The sequence below is a fragment of the Dermacentor andersoni genome, chromosome 2 (assembly GCF_023375885.2).
Source record: "Dermacentor andersoni chromosome 2, qqDerAnde1_hic_scaffold, whole genome shotgun sequence".
Taxonomy (NCBI): Eukaryota; Metazoa; Arthropoda; class Arachnida; order Ixodida; family Ixodidae; genus Dermacentor; species Dermacentor andersoni.
The window spans coordinates 17,905,396-17,926,139 of NC_092815.1; the positions used below are offsets into that span (position 1 = coordinate 17,905,396).

Here is a 20,744-nt window from a genome sequence, read left to right on the forward strand (position 1 = left end):
CGAAAGCGTGGCGCTGGCATTCGAAACAAAATTGGGCAAATTAAAGTGATCTACCTCGATATATAAGTGAAAAGTTGCTGTATTACACATTTTTCAAATACGTTTAACAATGCAAGATTAAGAAACGTTATAGCAAAGATTTATTCTTGTACTTTAAAGAGCGTTTGCAGGACTAGCAAACTGCACAAGTTTGTCTGGCAACATTAGGCTTCTTTCATTGTGTTGACTGCAGCGTTCCCGCCATAGGGTGCTTTTGGCGTGTGCCCAGGGCTGTTTTGTCAGTGGCGTTGGCCATCGTTGCTCACAATGCTGCGTGCCATTTTTCTCATCCGTGCGGCGTGCGTCTGTAAGTGTCCTCACGTGACATTTGCGACCCATTCAACCTGCTTATGAAAGTACAGAAGAAAATTAGCATTGCTGGGTTTACTGCACCTTCTGCGAGACATAAAATTATTTTTTATGAAGAGCCTAGGCGGGAGCAAAATGCGCATTTGCTTATTTTAAATATAGAATAATTTCTGGCGCCCACTGGTTTCGCGGCTGCTCCTTTTCGGCTATAAAAGAGATCGACGAACTCCGTTTCCAGAAAACAGCGCTTCTGAAAAGAGATCGTTTTTCGTTGTGTGTCTGTGGGTGAAACTCCTTTTCAGGAGAAGTCTTTTTGTTCAAAAGACTTTTGAGTGCCCGTGTGACAGCGGTATAATTTTTTATTCAATATCATGCTTTTATTTTTGTTCGATTCAATATTCAATTCGAAATCTACTATTCAGTATTCGCACATCTCTAGTAATAATTGTTTCAGCAACCCTTTCTTCAAGCACACACTCATGGCAATAAACACAGCAATTATCTCAAACCCAGTGCTTTTACCAATCGGGAAGAATGCCAAAAAGTGAAAGCAAAGTTGATGGGCGAACTGACCACTGTCCTCAGTGGATGTGAGCTCAACCACTCGCTTGACATCGTACAGGTGGACCATGACAATGTGCTTGTAGGTCTTGGGAAAACCTGAACGGCCCAGTGTGGAAGAGGCCGGGCTGCGCGAGGTCAGGACTGCCCGACTACGACGTCGACACACCTCCAAGATGTCCGAGAAGAGGAACAGGGAGACCGCATCGCCCTTGCGGCTTAGGCCCCCTTCGCCTATCTCCACCACATCCAGGCTAGTCACAAAGTACCGGTGGCCAGACAGGATGTTGGGCTGTAGTGCATGCAAAGATTTGTGCATCTCACTCACATAGTAATTCTCACAACACTGACTTAAGAGAACATATAAGCTTTTTGCTCATTGAACCCAATCAAATCAATAAGAATTACTGATATTGGTTTTCAAGTGCAGTCTATGGTCTTTGTGCAGTGAAGGCAACTGCTTGCTGTGAAGAGCACAGCTTCCTGCGTAGAAGCACAGTAAGCTGGGCACACTGGTATGACTGCATCATGAAAACCACCACACAAACACACAGACCAAGAAGAGAGGTCAACAGTTCACTGGATTCACAACTAAGTTTAATTAGACAAACTAAGGAACTAATAAATGAAAAATCGCGAGGTGCATTCAGAGTAGTGCGCAATTCACAAGTCAAGATTATCCCATGCAGCAAAACAGAGCCAGGATAACGCTAGTTGGCAAAACCAAAAGGATATAATAACTGAACACTTAGCAAATCACAAGTGCACAAGTCAATGGCAGCTTCTTTGAAGATCTACAAATTCTTTATTGTGCATGCTGAAGAAGGACCTCCTAGAGCATATATCCCCCAGTCCTTTAATGTGGAAACCCTTGATAACGTCGCAGGCATCTTTATCTTTGTTCTTTTGACAGAAGTATAGTCGCAGAACACTGCTTCACAACCACAATTTTCGGAATGCTGGGCCAGATTGTGTGATTCCATGTGATTCCTGGCTCCTGATAAAGTTAGAAGGTATTAATAAAGGGAAAATGAGACATCCACCCAATCGTAGCAATTGCTACAAAGTTAATTACTTCCCTCCCCCTTGCGGGTTTCCACAGAACTATTACGTCAAGTTAGAAGGTATTTAAATATGACCAACATGTTGCATAACCCTGCCAAATTTATTATTATTATTATTATTTAAATGTGGGGGCAGGAGTCAAGGCAGAGTGATGTAGGTCGCCCTGGCAACATGAATGCAACTGGCACATCGGCACGGCCGCTCTGTGAGCCTAACAACAGTGATTGTCTAGCACTATTGGCGTGCTGAGAGAGAGAGAGAAAAACAACTTTATTTGCCACTGTAGGGTAGGAAGTTAGGGGAGGTAGGCCTAGTGTGGCTCCCAGGTGGGGGCGACGTCTTGGGCCCACGAGACGAGTGCGAGTTGCATTTTCTTGTCTGCTCTTGTCAGCAGCTGGTTCCAACCCTCCTCGGAGGGAGCTGGCAGTAATGATTGTGGGGGAGGGTTACCCTCGCATCCCTAGAGAATGTGTGCCCGAGTGGCGAACACTCCATGGGCACACTTAGTACAGACGAGGTCGTAATGACCTCCAGTGATTAAATAAAGCCTAGAATGACTGAGAATGAAATAGGTCTGCAGTCTGCAAAGCATGGTGGCTTGCGCTCGCTCGAGGTCGGGAGACAATACACGCGTCTCGTTTCCTTGTAGAAGTTGGTAATATCAGCATAGGAGTGCTGAGGTTGGCCCCGATGAGGATCGCATGGTGGCACAAAAAGCAGTTTGCAAAATTCTAAATTTAGCATGTTGTAAGCTAATAGACTTGGGCTTGGACTCTTGAAAAATTTCATGATTGGGTACCGTACCGAAATTTGAATCAGCTATACCGTATCACCGAGATTCTACTGTATATAGGAGCTCCCGAGGTGAAGTTTCCTTTTAAAATGTCCCACATAGCTGATTTGTAAGTGTAATGCATACACACATAGAAATATACTGCAGCACAGCCTATGACTATGACAGAGACTACAACAGTGAATGTGAAACCTGTCCTTACTTACCGGGCACTTCTCGATGTCATTGAATATGTCAAACATGGCCACTTGGCTCTCAGTCTTGCGTTTTCCTTCATTGATGTTGCTGTAAAAGACACTTTGGCTCATTCTCGGTGGCTTTGCGGCTGTCTCTATGTGAAAAGCCCACACAGTAATAAAAATATGCAGTATATACTGAAAAATGCCTGGAACATCCAAGACAAGTAAGCTCCCCGGTTCTTTGCCAAATGAAATCTGAGGAGGCTCATCAATTGCCAGAATCAAGTAGCTTTACCTCTTACATATACATTCTGCAATTTTTGGAGGCTAAGGTGCCACTAACGCAAAAAACGTGTATGCCCCGTGGGGATGCGCGCCTCTCGAGTGTCCCCTGATATGCTGTTTTCCCCGCATGTCTCGTGTCTCCTGTAATCCTGCTTCTCCGCATAGCTTAGAGCCGGTGGCGATCGGTCTGTTTGCAGCGCATTATAAGAGATGGCGCGAGTGTTGCACTGCTAACGCCACCTAATGGTGGGGTTAGTTGGGCATGACAGGAAGTAGGCGCTTCCTCTTTGGCTCCAGGTCAGCAAGCGGTGCGGATGTTCCGTGTGTGCGCCGATCCATGCTTCGGCGAGACCGTCTCGCGAGGCCTCATTCTAACGTGCCACCGTTCGCGTGACCGTACAAGCAAAAAACCAGGCATTGGCGTTTAGCATGCGGCAAACATATTCGCTCGCTATCTGGTAGTGGTGAGTTGGACTTCCTTGATTTGTCATGCGCACATCGGCATGTTATGCAGATAGCAACTTGGCTAGCAAGCATTAGTGTTTTAAAGGTGCAATAACTGTCCTTGTGACTGTTTGCACTAATGTGTTGTCATTCCTTTATTCCAAGAGTACAGGTGCGATCTCCACAGCCCTCATATAAACTTGACTCAACTAGAACCAGGGCATGTGTGTGCTTTGCATGCAAAATCATGCCACGCTTGCAAATAGCTCACATAAACAAAATCAATGAATTTTCCTGCACAAGTTAAGAGTGTATGTATGTTAAGGTCTACATTTTTTTTCTGGCCATGGAAACTGCACACACGTGAGACTGGAGGGTGCATTATACCAGAGCAAATATGGTACATAGTTAGCCTTATTCAATGAACTGAACAGTTCACAAAAATGCGAGATCAGAAGAATGTAAAGCACAAGATGTACTTCCAGGCCATGGTAATATGAGCTGTATTTAGATCTTCTACATGGTGGAATTGAAACAGTCAAACCTAGGTCATGCGTGCTTGCATTTATAACTGCTAAATAGGAGTTTTTGATACAATGATTAAGAGCACATAGCAGGAGTGCTCGTGCCTGCTCTGCATTTGCAGAGCAGGCAAACTGATTTAACTTGGCTTGAATAAATATCATGCCACACAGTTTAGCCAATGCTCTCCAGGCATGACAGGTGCCTTTCACATATACATCTGGCAAAAAACACCACTGCCTTTACACTACTTACAGCATAATTTGGTTGAGGGCAGCCACAGCTTTTTCTAGTGCTTCAGAGTCCTTGTTATTTTTGGGTGTACGCTTCTGTATTTCTGAAATTGGAAAATAAAAATTTGAGAATAAATTAATGATACACTGATGATGTTGATGACAACTACGAGTGCAGTACTTTGCGCCTGCCATAGCTGGTACCAACTACGAACAGGCTGCCAAATGTTTGCGAGAAAAAAAAACTATGTCAATCATGCCAAAAAGTGTCAACCACCTAATTGATCTCTGCAGAACATGCCAATTTGAATTCTTCTTGGCGACCTAATGGTAGCAGACTGGGCACAGTCTGAGATGGTTCTGTGCTTACACTGTGAATATGACCTGACAGCAGGTTTCCTTTGGAATGGTTTAACTCTTTCGTTATCACGCCTATTCAAATTGATCACTGGTAATCGATGCTTTAGATAGCCGATTTTGACGTGTTGGAGCCGTTTCTTATCCACTTAAGGCCATCCAGTAGATAGTAAAGGCACTGTACTTTCCGAATAAGTTTAAATTTTCGCGCTCTGGCAATGTTGCTATTTTTCACGGACCTTTTTGCGAACTAATGCACGCATGCTCTAGCGAAAAGAAGCGTGGCTGTCACCTTCTGCCACACTCAAGAAAAAAGCATGCCACTCATCAAATGACTGTCAGCAAGTCAAGAATTAAATTATATCGCCAGCTTTGACGTCCTACAGTGCTGAGCGGTGCTAATTAACTGAAAATGACGCCAGCTGTCCAATGTAGACTTGGCATTTTAAACCAGTTTCCAAGAGTTTCATTTTTGCTTCTCTCGTAATATCCAGGCAAGGGGTACTGCCGGTGTCAATGCGCAGTTATCGAAAGTCGCTTCCATGGTGTCGTTCCGCGCAGCTGCATTGCGAAAAAAGCGTCGTGTTGGAAACTATGCTGCACCTGAACTTTAATTTAGTGTTGAGGACTTGAGTTATGATTTTGAAGGTGACAGCAAAGCAGAGTCACGATCTGACAGCGACAATGTTTTGAGTCGGCAAGGGACATGCCGCAGCTGTTCACCGGCGAGTTTAAGGCCCCGAGCGGTCTCCTTCCTTGTGCGCGCTTATCTGCCAATCTTTTTGCACAATCTGAGAGCTCTACTGATTATCTTCAGGGTGCATATTTCGCTTGGTTATGACGTGCTTCCATTGGCAGCGAAAAAACTTCCATTCACGCCAAGAAAGCTGCCCATAGCACATCTCGGCCCAGCACTATGGATCAGCGGCAAGACATTTACAAAGGCGTGGGATTTCTTTCTATTCTTCTCTGCAGAGGTGATAAAGACAATCTTCAAAAATGCAAACAGATATGCGTGGATGCATAAGCTTGTAGCTGGTCAGCTATTTTGAGAGTGATCGAACCTGGAAGAGGTGCATGACTCTAGACAAAATGGTGAAGTATGTTCCTCGGACTTCTCATCGGACCATCCTCAGAAGATGCCGAAAAGGCGGAAGTGCAAAATGTGTTACGAGGAACGCAAGGTTGAACAAAGAGCAGACGTTTTGTGGGAAAAGTGCGAAGTGCAACTATGCTTTACAATATCCAGGAACTGCTTCACCGCATGAACTGGTCTTAGTTTCTTTTTTGTATCCAAAGAACGACGGTGTACTGAGCGTTTATTCTTTAAAATGCTATTCCTGGCTTACCTATCTTTGAAATGTATATTCTGAATTTCCTTTGATATTAATGTTTTTGTAGATATGTTTTTCTACTGTTGTTTTTGTCAACTGGCAGCAAAAATGGTGCTTTCTAGAATTTGTATGTTTTACCTAATCCATTTTTTAAAATAACTTTTTGTATGTCTTTGGAAACAGCATTTAATTATGCACAATATGCTATGCTGCAATGTGTGCTGGAATATTATTTGTAGTGGTAAATAATTTTTTTCAGAGACCTATAAAATACGACCATTTTCTCGCATTAACGAAAGAGTTAAGCCTGACCCACATGGAGTGATTTTCTTGCAAAAACTGGCGAAAGGCCGCACGCGGTGTCCACCCGGCGGCTGGCGACTATTTGCAGTCAATCAAGGCGGGCTAGATATGTTCTCAAGCGGTCAACCACTTGCTGGAAGCGGCAAATTAAAGCTGTCAGCACAGACCAATCAAGGCGCGGTCGTGTCCGACTTCCTGCTGCCGCATCTGACTCGGCTAGCCAGCCAAGGAGCCTAGAGTGAACATGGCGAAAAAAGCTGCAAGCATCATGAACAATGATCGACTGATCACAGCCATCCAGGCACAACCAATATTATGGGATTGTAGCCACCCTGAATACAAGAACTGGCGGAAAAAGATCGTCGTGTGGCAGGAAGTTGACACGGAGATTGGTAGTGCCCCTGAAAGTGAGTCAACAATAATCATTACTTGTTGACATGTGCTTTTTGTTTAAATCAGCACAGGCTCTTCCGATTCATTGTTTCATTGGTTATTCGAAACAAAAAGGCGCAAACAAGCATTTTTATAATTTGTTTTCGTTTGCTTGAGGCTGTGTGTCTCTCCCCCACCCTTTCTTTTATGTTTCCAACTTTTTTTTTCTCTATACTGAATGCACTCAAAACCTTCTTTTTCTGTTTTTGGCTTCTTGTTTTCTCAAGAGCAGCAACTTCAGCTGAAGCAGCCACTGCACACGTCCCGTGGCGATGTCCGGACCGGTTCACACCGCAGCTGGTGTTTTCTGCGACTACTGAAAGGATGTGTTCGTGACCTTCTTGAGCATTTAGTTTGGGTGCAAACTGGGAACGGAAGTTTGCAGAACGCACAACACTTACCGCAGCACCTCGCACAACACCGCGGATACCACAGCTGAACCTGATCCCGATTGCCACTGCACAGCCTTGCCAGCCCCAACAATTTCTCTGCGTCCTCCATTCCATGTTTTGATGAAAAATGACAGAAATTGTCAAATCGACATTAAACCTAGATAATAAGTCGTCTTATTTGCTGCCATTGCATAAATAATGGTTCAGTTGTAGATACGAAACAATTTTGTCACTCCATTTTACTGGGAATGGAATCATTCTTTTTCTAACAATACTGAAATTGTAACGGCGGCGGCGGCGGCAGCATGTTTTTCGCCGCGTGTCGGTGCAGCATGGTGGCGGCACGCTGGTGTTCCGCTGCGTGGGCGCGGGCCGCACGAAGTTCGCCGTGAAAGTTCGCTCCATGTGGGCGGGCATTAAGCTGTCGTTTTTGTTGGTTGGTCTCGGTTGTAAGAATTTCAGTTTCTTAGAAGGAAATTTTATGGTTCGTGTCTTATCAGTATTTGGCTTGGGGGGAGGGAGTTCGTTGTCTAGAGACAGTTCTGACATCGTCCTTTGTTGCTGAGGTGGGGGAGAGGGGGGGGTCAAATTTGTCTTAATTTGCTTCAAATTATTCGGAAATATCAGATACTGAAATTTGCATTGAAGCAAATATTGAAAAGCACAATATTCTGCTGAATATTAAAAATGAAACATTGACTATTTCTACAAGCCTAGTAACATACAAGCATATGCAATTAGCCTGGTTGGTTCGTGACTTGAACAAATAGCACAACACAAGACACCAGAAAGGGACAGACAATAGTTCTGACCAATAATTAAATGTTTATTCTTTCAAGCAGTATATATAGGTAGCACTTGCGCTGTAGTAACAAAGCTTTGAAAATCTGGACTTTTACAACAGAGCCAAGTTAATCCCCACATTCCTAAAAGTGCTGTCCAGATTTTGAAGGCTGCCAACTGCACTGTAATGTTCAGATTCATCTTAGCTCGATTATTGAATTGTTGCCTCAAACTGGAAGCAAATAAAAAAAAATTTACTGGTGTCACTATAGCAGTAGAAGTCCTAGAAGTTGGCCATTTTATGACAAATGTGCATAACTTGGCAGGTATGTATGCTGCACTTACAGTAAGCTATTCATGCAAAAGAATGTGAGCCACCACATGCACATGCTGCAGAAACAATAAGCTGCTCAGTGGTATTATTTCTACAAGGCAATAAGTGTCTTGTGCATACAATTGATTTGGGGACATCCATTACAACGGCTTGTACCAGTACAACGAAAGTCACTCTGTCATCTCACATTGGTAGAAAATGTGACTAAGCTCCAGAGGTGGCTTTCTAGTGTAGTAGTACCAACAACGGGCAGCATAAATTCAGCAGGCATGATAAAGAGACCATGACTATGCCGCATGGCATTTCCCATAAAAAAGCACCATCTCATACATGCAATTACCTTATTTGATGAATTGAGCCCCGTAATTCTTTTTTTTTACGTTCATAAATATGACACTTCAGATCAATGAGGCTCATGACACTGTCAATAACATTCAGTGGAAACGGCAAAATGCGCTCCACACACTTTGAGAAGCAGGTTTCCAGGAAGCTTTCTGAAATTGGGAGAAACTGGGAGAAGCATTTCTGTGCAATGGAAATACCCTGAATGAGGAAATGACGAAACTTCGAAACAGCAGGTGGTTAAAGAGACATTAAAGGCAAATACTAAGTCGACGTGGACTGTTTAAATACCATTCCAGAAACCTCAACAATGCTCGTTTTGCGCCAAGAAAAGACTTACTTTACGAGAAAACTGGATCTGACAGGTCTGAATACCTTTTCCAAAATTCACATCTCCCACCAACCAACCGGGGAAGTGATGACGTTGTATACGCCATCACCGCCCTTTGCTACCGTTGGTGAGTAAAACGGTGCCCGACAGACAGCGGTGCCGAGCCAAGAGAGCGGTGGATTTGCCATTGCAGCTGCTTTTTGGTCAAGTGGCGTAGACTGTTCAGGCAACCCGCGACATCACATGGAAGTTGAATTCTCTGCTACTTGCAGTTCGTGAGAGTTTCGCGAGCCAGCAAAACCAGCACAGCACTACATGATAACGAAACTATTGAAATGTGAAAGCGTGGGTGGTGCGGAGTCTAGCAAAAACGAAACCTTTTGACTGCCCGCATTGTTGTCAAGGGTAATTTCAATGAGTTCTTTTTTCTATAATCGAAACAGAACTGGACATGTAGCATTTTATTTCGTCTTATAATACAAGGATATTTTTTACAACGTGTGGTTGAGTACTAAAGACAGAATTTAACTGAGGAGTGCTTTCATCATGGGGCAAGTACTTGAATGGCCTGAGGGAGTCTTTATTCATGTCCGGCATTTACCTCAATTTCTCAATTATTAAGGCTCCGTTCACGATAATATTGATGCCTTAGAGATTCTCGAGCACTAACCTGTCACTTTAGCTTGATTTAATATTTGCCTTTAGTGTCCCTTCAATTGTAGGGGACCCGTTATGCAGGGTGCTGAAGTGATCTGCACAGCCAGGTTTTTACATTCAAATAGTTCTGGGCCTCAAAAGTTCCATGCGTAGGAGACAGCTTGGCAATGCCAACTAGTTAATCAAATCTGTGAAAACAGCGCACCCTTGAGCAGCAGGATCATGCTTCCCAGCCTCTGAATGGGGCGAATCATCAGCTCTGCCAGGGTCTGCCGGCCACACTCAGGCTTGGTCTGACACCTCTGAAATACCAGACATTTGTGATATGACAGGCACAACTACAAGGGTTCAACCACTTTAAATCCACTGGCCTCCATGACATTCACAAAAGGCACCTTGCAATGTAAAAAAAGCTGTGATCAGGGTCAATCAGGGTGTTGGAAGGAGACTGCTATCTCCGTAATATGAATTGCATGCAGAGGCCTTTGAATATCATGAGCACTTATGTCAAGCTGCGATAGCATAAAATGTTCAGAAAGGAAACAATTTTTTTTTCTTAAATATTGCTTCCTCACTTGACAGAAAACTTAGTGCACTTTTGCTTAGTGTTGCAATCGAATACAGTTAAGCTCATAAATATATAGTTAAACCTTATGTCAGTAAAATTGGCACTTCACCGTATCGAAATTGTTACATTGAAATTCTATTTTTATGCAGGTAAGTACAGCGCTGACCAATTTTTCTTACAAGGAAGGACACACAAAAATTTCTGGATTACCAGGCGATCAGAAGAAACGAATTTCAATGGCGAGAAGAAATTTCATTTTGTTTAAATTACGAGGCGACGATGAAAGATACAGTTTCATGCCATGTCAATGATATCTTTACATCGGTGGTATGAAAGTGAAGCCTGTAGCTTTCGCATCCACTCTGCCGCTGCGGCTCATACAGATCTTCACACAGTCTGACCAATGCAGCATCAAAAGCCGCCACACTTTAAGGGGGGACATGGGTTGTGGAGATTATTACCTGCATCTTATGGCCAAATCTGATGAAAATATACAAGCTTACTTAGTTTTTCGTGCTGATTTCAAATATGCAATAGTCTTTCTTGTAGGTTCATTAGTTCAGGAGATTGACGGTGCTGCCACTCTATTGTTTCCGGAGACAATGGAAAAAAAACTGCTCAGCAGAAAGTGAATATTATTGCATAGCTAGATACTATAATGTGCAATAACTGCAATGCTGCAAAAAGTTTTCAAATGAAATTTTAATTAGCCATTCTGCAGGTGATCAAAATTCTTTCCTTGACCTAAGGCTACCACACCAAAAGAAAATTCATAAAATGGAAATATACATACGCACAAATTTGAAATTCTGCTCTCAGCACTTTGTAATATGTAGATTAGGCTTTCTGCTAAAGAAAGAATTAGTGCTCTAGCTGTTCTAGATCATGAGATATCACTTCGACAGTCTAGTGAAGTGACCCAAAAACATGTTTTGAGAAAAGAGAGAAAACGTGCAAAACTCTACTTTATTTACAAATTTACAGCTGTAACAGCTCAGTAGGCACCAGGCATGTAGTCCTGCTGACTCCTAGCCCCGGTGTGCCGCTTTTTGAGGGACTGGCGCAAATTTTCTGATGCTTTGCATTTCTTGGCTGATGCTGTCATTTGACGCCTATCTTTCTCGGCCATGAGGGTGCGACTTTGCTCGCTCGGATTTAGACATAGTTCTTTCGTTATGTCCTTTGAGGCCCTTGCCTTTGCACACAACGATGTTCCCAGTATGACCCACGTTCAGTTCGGCGTAAAGTTCGCGAACCGACCGCGCGCAGTCGCTCGTCAGATTACGCGCCGCGCGATCGGCCGCTGGCGTCAACTTCGTCTTCACGTAGCTCTGGCACGTTTTCGTGTGAAGAGCCCGACGGCTGATGCCCATCAACGAGACAAACGTCATTGAGCGCGGTCTGTCGGTTCTCCGTTGCCTGCATGGCACGCGTAGCCAAAACGTTCACAGCAAAGGGTTTCATTCGCTCAGCACTGTCAACGCGCGGCGAGCTCCACACCGACGCAATCTCTCCACAATTTGCGCACATAAAACGCAGCTTCACAGCGAGTCCGTATTCCCGCTCGTCTCGGACGATTTATAAGGCACCACTGCAGATGTTGCAATTCGCAAATGTTAATAAAGTGTTCACGGCACTCAAATCCACAATCGTAAACGTAGTCCCATCAGGCGGGCGAAGTGCATCGTCGGTACTGTCACCCACACTCGCGTTTCCTCTCCGTTGCTGGAGCGGAAGACAACTCCGATAGCTTTGCTTTGGCTTTCGCTTCCTCCTCCTCCCGCTTGGAGGGTTGCCGGTAGATTGTATCTTGCCGTACGCGAGCGCTGGGTCGAAGGGTCAACGGCAGGCGTACTTGTCACAGTATCCGCAGCAGCCGATCCGGTCGTTAGGCCTGCTGTTGCTGCATCGACGATTTCGGCATCGGTCGCCGAGGTTGTGGCGTCCTGAGCGTTTTGCAGTGTTGAGCAGCGTTTTTTGAAGTTTTCGATGAGTGTCCGTCCCACTTTTTGCGCACCAAACTTGTGCCGCGTTCGAAATTTGCGTTCCGTTTCAGATATCGCGTTGACACTGGGGCAAGATGGCGCACCTCAGTGCGCGGCTCCAAGCGCGGAGCAGACAATGGCCATGCAGTTCCGCCAATCGGGAGGCAAGCTCAAGTCACGTGCACCGAGTGACGAATAGGAGGGCGTTCTAGTACCTTTCTTTGCCGCGCATTTTATAAGTGGCCAATGGCTGAATGGGGCCCGTTCTGGCGGTAACTTGAAGGGAAAAGTCGGCTCTTTCAAATGAGACCAAGATGTCCGCGCTAGCACACGTGGAAGAGCAGGCGCGCGTTTCGGAAAATATGCCGTTTCAGCGCAAGTTCCGCCTGAAATTCAGCTAGTACATGTCGTATAAGGCGTCACTGCGGCTAAAATACTGATGTTATCGGTATAAAATTAACAATATAGATGGAATAATAGCTGTACATTCCAAAAATGCAAGAAAAAAAATCGAGTTTTTTCCGCGATTTTTGGTCGCCACAACCCGTGTCCCCCCTTAAAGTCACATTAAATCGAGGCAATGGCCGACAACCTGTTGTTCACAGCAACTATGTCTGTTATAAATTCACGACATTGCAGGCTTGTCATGTCTGAGAAATCAAGCAAGATCTGGTTTGGCATTTGAAATTTATGTAGTGAATATGCATTATTTCTGGTATTGCTTCTATGAGTAAAAAAGTTTATATTTTGTCCAAAAGGTAAAGCAGTGATAACAATAGCAAAGAACTACATAACTAACGAAGGTTCACAGTTTTGTTGGCTGTATAAATAGCAGAACATTCACTTATTAATGTTCTGAAATGGATTGTTAATTTTTTAACTAACCGACAGCAGTTTGCTTCTGCCAACGGATCTTGTTCTGCACTAACCCGCGTAAAGTATGGTGTGCCACGAGGTTCTGTGCTTGGGCCGATTCTCTTCCTTATTTATATTAATGACATAAGCAGCAACCTTACTTCTACTAATAGACTATGTGCCGATGACTGTGTTACTTACAACAAGATCACTGACCGTTTTGACACTAATGCCCTGCAGTCCGATCTTGACGAAATAGCTAGTGATGTGAACAATGGCAGATGGGGATTAATGTTTCCAAAACAAAAGCTGTAGCGTTTACCATGGCAAAACTCACTGTGTCCTTCTTTTATCTATCAATAACGTGGCCATTGAGAAAGTTCCTTACAGTAAAATACTTAGGCATTCATATTTCTTTAGACCTGACATGGCATAAACACATTGATTACATCACCACCAAAGCGTTGAAGACCCTAGATATCATTAGGCATCATTTACATTCCGCAAATTAGGAAACCAAACTATTAGCATACACAACTTTAGTAAGATCGCAAGAAGGATATGCCGCCATCATCTGGAACCCGCATCAAGCATACCTTGCTGGGAAACTCAAATCATTGCAGAATAAGGCCATAAGGTTTATCACAAGAAAGTACTCTCGCTACTCCAGCATTACTGATATCAAATCGTATCTAAATTTATGTTCACTGGAAATGTAAAGACTTGTTGCCCTGTTATCTCACTTCCCCGACTTTATTACAGTCCTGCACCATTTACAGAATCTCTTATCAAACCGGCCCATTGCATCTTTTTCCGATTAGACTACGGCTTTAATGTACAACCAAAGATCGCTTGTACCAAGTTTATGCATCATTCGCCATTGTTCCTTGCCATTCACCATTGGAATAAGCTGCCTGTGGAAATCATTTCTGTCAACATCCACGACGCTTTTGTTAGCAAAATGAAGTACTTATTGCATGCCGGCAGTTAGAATTGTATTATTTTCTGTTATTGTCACTACCATTGTAGTTGTACTTTTTCCAGCATGTTCTCAGTGTTTGCAGTGTATCTTTCAGTATGCTTTATCAAGTTATGTTCTCAGTAAATGGCGCTCGTTCTGCTTCTATATTTTCATTATGTATTCACCGTGATATGTTACATAATGTTATGTAACCCCCTATGTAATGCCTGTAAAAGGGCCTTCGGGTACATGAATAAAAAAAAAAACATGACAAGCATGGTGGCATCGTGCACAGGGAAACATGAACAGATCTCACTCGACGACCGTGAACGCTTGCTGCAGCAATGCTGGCATGATGAAGAATGCAGGCAGAGGGGAGTGAGCCCTTCGTTTGCCTCTCGCTCCAACGCATCTTTGAAACTCGAGATTATGTGACCACCAGCACTAAACATGTAAGAGACAGCCTATTAAAAGGCTGTTTAACAGTTCCTTCACCCTCTTACTCTGAACCTTCCAGCCACTGGACCAATTATGACAGAAAAAGTAAAACATTTTGCTTTCCAGACTCTCGGCACCGATTTCCATCCAGGCAGTGGAGGATTTTGTGTTTTAAATAACAATGCAGAATAATTTCCAAGCATTTCTAGCAAGGCAGCATTGTTTGCCGAAATGAGGTGGGCATTAAAAAGGAGCCAGGACAAGCCAGAGTGAGATGACATGCGATACTTCTTTTTACTGCTTTTCAATGCTTGCACTACAAAACATTCTCTTTCATGACAGTAGATGTGAATGGAGAAAAACATTACCCTATATCTTCGAGGTGTACGAAGACAGTCGTCTTTAGCAGCGTCATAAATGGTCCGTTTTACTATGAGATGATGCTGTTCAAGACAGCCTCGGAAAGCGAACCACGTGAGGGCACAAAACACTGCAAGGTGTGTAACTTTGATTTCATTTTAATATATGAGGGGCATTCACAATGTCAATTCAAATTAATTTTTAAATGAGGCACTGACACCAGAAAACAATGCTTATAAAGTCCATGCCCGTTACACTGGATCCACATACAGCATACTTCCGGATGTAACAGACCACTTTTCTCACTTAGTTTGGTCTGCCTATATACTTTCTGCTGACACCAGCATAGTGCAGGATGTAGAAGTGATAAGTAGGGTAAAGTGCAGTGATCATAGGTTAGTGAGGGCAAAGATTCACCATAATTTGAACAGAGAAAGAGTAAAATTGGTAAAGAAGAAACAGGTCAACTTAGAGGCAGTAAGGGTAAAAGCAGACAAATTCAGGCTGCTACTTGCAAACAAATATGCAGCCTTAGAAAAGAGAGATGATGATGATGACATAAAGGTAATGAATGAAACCGTAACGAGGCTGGCTTCAGAGGCAGCAACTGAAGTGGGAGGCAAGGCACCAAGACAACCAGTAGGCAAGCCTCCCAAGTAACAAGGGACCTAATAAAGAAACGACAAAGAATGAAAGTGTCCAACTCAAGAGATAAGATAGAATTCGCGGAACTGTCAAAACTGATCAACAAGGCGAAAATAAGTGATATTCGAAATTATAACGCAAGAAAGACTGAAGAAGCCGTAAAAAATGGATGCAGCCTGAAATCAGTGAGAAAGAAACTTGGCCTAGGACAAACCAAGATGTATGCGCTGAAAGATAAGTGGGGCAATATCATCAGCAATCTCGAAGGTATAATAAATACAGAGGAAGAATTCTATACTGACCTGTACAATACCCAGAGGATTCAGGAGAACTCCATTCAGAATTATAATGAACAGGATACAGAAACTCTTCCTATAGCTATAGATGAGGTCAGAAGGGCTTTGCAAGACATAAAACGCGGAAAAGCGGCAGGAGAAGATGGAATAACAGTCAATTTAATCAAAGGTGGAGGAGACATAATGCTTGAAAAACTGGCGGCTCTCTATACGAAATGTTTATCACCTACAAGGGTTCCAGAAAACTGGAAGAATGCAAACATTATACTAATCCACAAAAAGGGAGCCATTAAAGAACTGAAACATTATAGGCCTATTAGCTTACTCCCAGTATTATATAAAATGTATACCAAAATAATCTCCAATAGAATAAGGGCAACAGTGGACTATTGTCAACCAAGGGAACAGGCTGGCTTCAGGAAGGGATACTCTACAATGAATCACAACCATGTCATCAATCAGGTTATCGAGAAATTCGCAGAGTACAATAAGCCTCTTTATATATCGCTTTCATAGATTACGAAAAGGCATTTGATTCAGTAGAGATACCAGCAGTCATAGAGGCATTACGTAATCAAGAAGTACAGACCACTTGCATAAATATCCTGGAAAATATCTACACAGATTTCACAGCTAGCTTAATTCTCACAAGAAAAGTAGGAAGATACCTATAAAGAAAGGGGTCAGACAGAGAGACACAATCTCTCCTATGCTATTCACTGCATGCTTGGAAGAAGCATTCAAGCTATTAAGCTGGGAAGGTTTGGGAGTAAGGATCGACAGCGAATACTTCAGCAACCTTCGGTCTGCCGACGACATTGTTCTATTCAGCAACACTGCAGACGACCTTAACAGGGAGAGTGCAAGAGTGGGGTTAAGGATTAATATGCAGAAGACAAAGATAATGATGAATAACCGGGCAAGGGAACAAGAGTTCAGGATCGCCTGTCAGCCTCTAGAGTCTGTGAAGGAGTATGTTTACCTAGGTCAATTACTCACAGGGGACCCTGATCATGGGAAGGAAATTTACAGAAGAATAAAAATGGGTTGGAGTGCATTCGGCAGACTTTGTCAGATCCTGACTGGAAGCTTACCATTATCATTGAAAAGGAAGGCATACAATCAGTGCATTTTACTGGTGCTGACATATGGGGCAGAGATTTGGAGACTGACAAAGAAGCTTGAAAACAAGTTAAGGACCGCGCAAAGAGCAATGTAGAGTGCTCGGCATAATGTTAAGAGACAGAAAGAGGGTGGTTTGGATCAGAGAGCAAACTGGTATAGACAATATTCTAATCGACATCAAGAGTAAAAAATGGAGCTGGGCAGGTCATGTAATGTGCCGGTTAGATAACCATTAGCCCATGAGGGTTACAGAATGGTTACCAATAGAAGGGAAGCGCAGTAGAGGATGGCAGAAGACTAGGTGGCGCGATGAAATTAGGAAATTTGCGGGTGCTAGTTAGAATCGGTTGGCGCAGGGCAGAAGTAATTGGAGATTGCAGGGAGAGGCCTTCGTCCTGCAGTGGACATAAAATAGGCTGCTGCTGCTGCTGCTGCTGCTGCTGCTGATATATTATCAATGCAACAAATTCCATGTTTAAAGGAGCCGGCTATAACAGACCATCGAGCACAATCGGCAGATTTTTGGGCAATTTTTGTCTTGATAGTATAAATACAATGCGGTGATGTGCACGTGTGGAAATGCACTTGTTCTTAAGAAACAAATATACTAGTGGCAAGCTTCCTACATTGGCGTACCGTGCAGCACCCAAAATTGAGTTTTTGGGTTGATGACGTAGACAAGTCACCGCCGCCCACTTCTGTCGGCTCAGTGTCAGTGTCAAGAGTGCTCCTAGGCTTCAGCACCTTAGCTTTAAACTTATAGCATCCAGCAATTCAAAAACAACCGCCGAAGGTTGCAAAATGCACAGTTTTGATAATGCTTTATTTCTCATTGTATCATTTGAACAAAAACGAAGGCTGCTATTCGCAATGTCCAGAATGCAAATCGCATGGTCCAGCCAAGCCACCTCACGTGCAGTGCAGCAGCGGCCAGGTGCAGGGCTTAAGTTGAACTTGCCTGGTACAGCAGCTCTCATTCGTGCTACAGGTTTGACAGTGATCATCACTTGTCTTTCAGGGAGGGCAGTCGTATGTTAATACCAGGCTGCGCTCCCTGAAACGCCACTTTCTACAGCTGCTGGCAGGTGGCGACACAAGTTTATGCTTGTGCTATCACGGAAGCAGCTTACATCCCCCTAAATGCAGGCAAATTTGCGCTTTCTTCTTAAAACCAGGCAATTAACTACGCCAAGTGTTATACTAAACGACGTAGACTCAAAACAGCGATCTCTCTGCAAAACTTGAGCAAGATAGTACATCAGTGCAAAATCTTTTTTCAAACAGGCGCACCAAAATATGCAGGGTCCCGATTGGGATTTCACTGGATTTCACAGTAATTGTATGCATCACATCTTGTTTTATAGCATTTAATTAAATGCTTCACATAAATTCCAACATGCGTGTTGAATTTGGATAATGTTTTGTATAGTCTACTTCCATTAATTTGACCCTGACAGGACCCTGACCGACAAAATTGGTGAAGTTATCCGGTGGATCGCATTAAACAAGATACAGCAAAAACATCAAATCACACTATAGATTCATTTAGCAGTATTTTCTCTATTTTAACACTCCCCTGAATCACATGTGCACCCACTATCTAAGCGTCCAAAGTAGTAAACTGACAAATTATATTAAAGCTCCTAAATAAAGACTTGCCCTCGATTTTTTAGCACGAAAGACGCATAACTGTGAGTCAGCCTAGTTGGAACAGATTCACCTTAAAGCTTTTTGTGCACAAACAAACAGGGACGAAGAATAGAAGAAATACAAGGACGAGCGCCATGAAAGATGGTTGCACAATGGCAGCCATTTTTTTAAGGTTATCGTCCTCACACGGTATTATAAAGTTGGCTTTGCCGCAATATATTCATGTTATGCGGCGAATAATGCAAACGTTGTGAAGAAGGTTTAGTGTTTGATTGCACTACATAGGCAATTTTTTACTTGATTTTCCTTTAAGAAAGAAAAAAGCACGTTAGAATTGGGTACATACCATAATCAAGAATTGGCAGCTATGGAAAATCTGCCCTTGAAGATCTTCCTAATGCGAGCCGAAAATAAGCATTTTTGACGAGAGATGCTGCATGCTCAACACATTCATTCTCCCCTAAGCTTCGCTAAGACAGGCACTGCCATAAAGGGGTCGCTATCGGGGTCACCGTAAGGGCTAGGCACATGCGTGCTGATGGGTAAGTTTGAATTATTCGGTGAAGGGCAATTTTAGGATCGAAATAACAGAAATTTGGGCCCACAAGAATGCATGGATGCTGGCCAACCGGAGTTGAATTAACACAAGTCTACTGTACTGCGGTTCGACTGTGATTGTAAAAAAGCCACAGACCTTGAGGAAGGCATGAAACCTAGGCCGCTGCCGGTCGCACTGGGCGAGGGTTTCTTTGGCACGCTCGAAGGAGTTGACGAAGGGTGGGTAGGCCTTCTCAAACGCCTCACGGTGTGCTAATACGGCTTCGCCCACTGCATGATCGTCAGACCAGGTGCGTAGCATTGCCTGCAGCTGGAGCTGCAGGCTGCGATGCACCTCGTAAATGGGCGGCAGGTGTCCAAAAATGAGCCGCACCTCGGCAGAGTCCAGCAGCGGCTCCCCTGCCATGCTGCTTGGGTCCTCCAGGGGTGCCTTGAACAGCTGCAACCACAAGTCTGATGATTGACTGATGGCTCCACATTAGTTTCAACCAGCTACAACGTGCATAAGTGTTGCTGCATTTCATGCACATCAAGTGCAGCTGCTACATCCAGAGATCATACCTGTGACCACTTCTCAGCAGTGGAATGACATAGCTTGAAAATTGGTGCGGCTGTCTGTTACCACTGTTTGTATAACCGGTGTAAAATTGATGTTTGTTTTTAACACCTTTGCCAACATTAATAGTTGCCTTATTAGAACTCATCTAACAACAATTTCATCAAGAGGCAAACTTTAATTTAGCTCACGAGTAATAACATTCAACAGTTTTCAGATCCAGTGCAGATAAAATAATTCCATATCACAAAAAAAAAAAAAAATAATAACCTGAGGTTTAGATATTGGAATCATTTAGTTATGTTGAGTGTTGCCCTCTAGTTATTACCCAAACATTAGACAATTTCAATAAAACTTTAATTTGGTATGTACAACATAAGTTTTGCTTTCGAAGCATTTCCCTTTGCTAGCAATACATTGTTCCCAACTTTTGACAATATTGGCAAATATTTGACATTGATGTGCACGCTTGGTGACTTCCTTTCACTTCGTAATAAAAAGATTATTTCTTTGAAAACGTGGAACTTCTGATGCAGCAGCAAAAATGCATTTGGAATGCATTTTGGAATGCCTTCTGAACTGCTTCTTGAGGAATAACAGACAACTCCTAGGAGATGGAACATCCTTTCCACTGTAAGTGTCACATGGCACATGAATTTAGGAGCAGACAACTGGCCAAAGAACCCTCATATGCTACATTATGACATCGAGGGTGTCTGTAGTTGACAAGATGCTCCATTTTCACCACCATGGCTGTGAGTGCTGCTGGCTAACACTCCCCAGGGTTCATGAAGTAGACATAAAAATTGTGGGAGTTTGGTCATTTGCAGTGCAGTTGTGCGACACCGTTGTGTCAGCCACCACTATGGCCTATGCCATGGTGTTGGAAAGGTTTTCAGCTGCAGTGACGATGCCTCTGGAGCTATAAAAAAACCATAAACGTTTTTTTTTTTCTTTCTGCCGAAAGGTTGCAACACACAAATCGGAGCCCTCTTCGCTATGTCAATAGGTTCATGCGAGACACTTCCTGCACATGTTTAGCACGAACAAAG

At 43.4% G+C, this 20,744-nt stretch overlaps 1 protein-coding gene across 2 annotated transcripts in view; it reads right to left on the minus strand.

Annotated features, from left to right (window-relative positions):
- Window positions 1–20,744, minus strand: part of LOC126542841 (protein ECT2-like) — a 122,477-nt gene that overhangs the window by 34,268 nt on the left and 67,465 nt on the right. For both annotated transcript variants that reach the window (XM_050189957.3, XM_050189958.3), the window contains exons 13-17: window positions 19,273–19,575; window positions 9,901–9,997; window positions 4,453–4,534; window positions 2,974–3,052; window positions 922–1,201 (exon numbers count right to left, since the gene is read on the minus strand). In XM_050189957.3, coding sequence (XP_050045914.1) covers window positions 922–1,201; window positions 2,974–3,052; window positions 4,453–4,534; window positions 9,901–9,997; window positions 19,273–19,575 — 841 coding nt within the window. The remainder of the gene's footprint in view (window positions 1–921; window positions 1,202–2,973; window positions 3,053–4,452; window positions 4,535–9,900; window positions 9,998–19,272; window positions 19,576–20,744) is intronic.